The sequence below is a fragment of the Aplysia californica genome, unplaced genomic scaffold, assembly GCF_000002075.1.
Source record: "Aplysia californica isolate F4 #8 unplaced genomic scaffold, AplCal3.0 scaffold00048, whole genome shotgun sequence".
NCBI lineage: Eukaryota > Metazoa > Mollusca > Gastropoda > Aplysiida > Aplysiidae > Aplysia > Aplysia californica.
In genome coordinates this window covers 1,208,830-1,212,124 of record NW_004797318.1, presented here as the reverse complement: position 1 = coordinate 1,212,124, position 3,295 = coordinate 1,208,830, and the positions used below count along the sequence as shown (strand labels likewise).

The 3,295-nt window shown below is 45.2% G+C and overlaps 1 protein-coding gene across 1 annotated transcript in view; it reads right to left on the bottom strand.

Annotated features, from left to right (window-relative positions):
• Positions 1–1,478: 1,478 nt before the first annotated feature.
• Positions 1,479–3,295, bottom strand: part of LOC101859155 (pleckstrin homology-like domain family A member 1) — a 50,266-nt gene continuing 48,449 nt past the window's right edge. Inside the window, exon 3 of the mRNA XM_005092573.2 lies at positions 1,479–2,762. Coding sequence (XP_005092630.1) covers positions 2,403–2,762 — 360 coding nt within the window. The 3' untranslated portion in view covers positions 1,479–2,402. The remainder of the gene's footprint in view (positions 2,763–3,295) is intronic.

The following is a 3,295-nucleotide window of genomic DNA, read 5'->3' as shown; positions in this document are numbered from 1 at the left end:
TTTCCTATAGGTAGGGCAATGCCCACTTTTGGTGTAGGTCAAGATTTCTGGAAACACCCGGAATCGGGGATAGATAGCCCGCTTGTCCTTAAAAGCGACCAAATAAGAAAATTACTCCTACAACAATCAACACGCTATAGTTCCAGCGTTCCAGCAATATCCGTGAACTTTTCCCATGAAAGAACGGTCAGTCTTTGGAGACATTGATAAGTCGGGGCTGACTTGTGGAGAATATTCTTCTAATACACAATAATTCCATCTGCAGCCAAAAGTTTAAATATATAATATACTATTTTGCCGCAGTAAGCCATGCAAAGATGTTGGATGTTGTTGTTTTTTTAATCAATGTTCTTGTTTGCTTTGCTTTGTTTTGTCTTGTATTTTGTTTGGTTGTGTGTGTTTTGTTGTTGTTTTGGGGGTTGTTGTTGTTGGGTTTTTTTAGCTGTTGCTGTTGCTGTTATTGTTGTTGTTGTTTGGAAAGGCGTAAGGTTGTTCTTTTGTTTCGTGTTCTCTTCGTGCCTGTGCCACACTATACTGTACTAGGCGTGTATCCCAGGTGGTTCTCTGAACTTTGTAAACGCACTCTCACTCTCTCACTTTTGTCTGTCTGTCTGTCTGTCTGTCAGTCTGTCTCTGTCTCTGTCTCTGTCTGTCTGTCTGTCTGTCTGTCTGTCAGTCTGTCTCTGTCTCTGTCTCTGTCTCTGTCTCTTTCTCTCTCTTCCTCTCTGTTTCTCTCCCCCCCTCTCTCTCTCTCTCCCTCGCCCTGTCTCTCTGCTCATAGATCACGCCTGTGACTCTCAATCCTTTTTCCATCCATAAGAACCACAGAGATGTTCATAAATTGTACACAATACTGAAGGCCACAAGTACACGGTCCCAAAATGACAATTTCTAAGTACGTCATAATTTGTCGAAAAGAAGAACTTCCCAATTTTGAAAGAGGGGGGGGGGGGGGGTATATAAACCTAAGGATACCACAAAGAAGCATCCGGACAAATTCATGAGGTGATCATAACGTCACATAATGTCTTGTTCACTTCTTCTCATCTTTTGGATGACCCTGAATCTTGTGGTCCGGGACAGTTCAGGAACAGGTTCATTTTGAAGGTAGTGAATATTACCTCCACATCGTCCACCACCTTGTCTTCGCCTTTCACTAAAACCGTTACTTCCATTCAAGGATGTGGGTCTGACTCCAAGAAATGATCTGAGCTTTGAGCTTTTAAAATTGCAGTCCTTTAATAAGCGTATTGTTCACGTATCGTTTGAGAATTTTCACACATCAATTCTCGACCCATTCATTATTATAGGGTTTTGTTTTTTTCTTTTACTTACGACAACCTGTGTGTGTATGTGTGTTTGTGTGTGTGTATGTGTGTGTATGTTTGTGTTTTTGTGTGTGTGTGTGTGTGTGTGTGTGTGCGTGCGTGCGTGCGTGCGGCAAACACAAGCTTATAATTCGCACAAAACTCGTAACATTTACAACAAACAGGACGATTTTAATACTTGTGCACACTCATTAAGTTTTAAAAAATCTCTTTACAATATAATTACATTATCTAAAGAACTCTTTTCGCGTAAACTTCAAGGGAATCTCCCCTGACATTTAAATCATACACGGTGATCATCTACAACAGCAGAAGAGACTTAGAAACAAAGCAGAGACGACGTTACTAAGACATTGTAGCATAACATGTCTTTCAATAATGTCTCTACAACCTGCCAGAATCCTTCGCCGGGGTCCTCATGAAGAGCTCAGGCAGTCAGTGGGTTGATGGATGTGTGGATGGATGAGTGGCTGGGTGGGTTGACCACAGGTTTTTACTGATGCCAGTGGAGGTTCCTTATAACCAAAGTGATGTGCTCCGAAACCTGTGCTGGCGTCACTGTGCCAATGGCGTCACTGTCCAGAAGTTGCTCTGCGCTAGGGTGCAGTAGTATCCGCCTCACACACATTCAAGTTGTGCGCGTCCTTTGTTGTGTGGTTTACGCTGGGTGCGGTAAGAAGGGCGAACTTGTCCCAGACAGGATTCCATCCACATCCAAATCCACATCCACATCCACAACGCGAGACATTGATCGAGGGCAGGAGGTAATAATAATGATGATAATAATAATAATGATGCGTTTCTTCCCTCAAAAAAGACTGGATGACTTCCACGCCCCGCTCGCTCAGCTTGCCGATTTCAACGATGAAACACGGTTGATAAAATAAGAGGGGGAAAACCTCGGGCGATTGAGAAGGAGGGTGGAAAGGGGTTGAGTGGGAAAGGGGGATGTGTGTAAATCTGTAAAATAATGTGATACATCATCATCATCATCATCATCAGCGATGACGAACTGAGAAATTAGAAGTTTGTTTTTTGTTATATGTTTTTGTATGCTGTTGTTTTTTTACGTCGCTATACGCCCACTGGTTGTGAGGGCAACTCCTGCTTGGGTTGTACGTGGGAACTGTGAGGGTGGTGCTGAGGTGGAGGGTGGTGGTGGTGGTGATGGTGCGGGTGAGGATGGTGTCCGTTCGTAGCGTGGTGACCGTTGTGGTGGTGGTGAGGGTGCTGGGGAGGGGGCGGCGGCTGGTGCTGTGGCTGGGGCGGCTGCTGCTGCTGCTGCTGTTGCTGGGGGTGGTGGTGCGTCTGCTGGGCGGCTTGCGGCTGTCCGGGCTCGTGGTCTTTGTTCTCCTGGTCCTCCCTGATCCGGGTCTTGGCGCGCTCGGTCAGCTTCTTGCGCTTCATCCGCCGGTTCTGGAACCAGACCTTGACCTAGGAATACAGACAGACACAGACGTGTACAGATCCACAGAAACGGATGTACAGAAAAGTAAGAAGATATGGAATAACATCAAGAGGCTAACCCAGGAGAGAGAAAAGAAGAAAGTGTTTGTCCATGGCCTATACCCTGGTGCAGGGAGAGAAAGGCAATGATGAATGATGTAGAGATCAAAGGACACTCGTGAAAAGGTCAAAGAAAAACACACACATACAATTTCAATAAGACACACTTGCGGAGGTCAAAGACACAAAAACAAAGGTCAAGAACGTACACGCCAAGGTCAAAGGCACATGCAAAGGTCAAGAACCTACACAATGCGGTGAAGAACAGACACAAACAAACAAACAGACAAACAAACAGACAAACACACACACACACACACACACACACACACACACACATACACGGACAACGGAGACATTGATGAGAATGGCAAGAGAGAAACACGGAGTAGGAAAGTGAGTAAAGGAAGAGAGAGGGAGAGAGAGAGAGAGAGAACACGAGAGAGAGAGAGAGAGAGCGA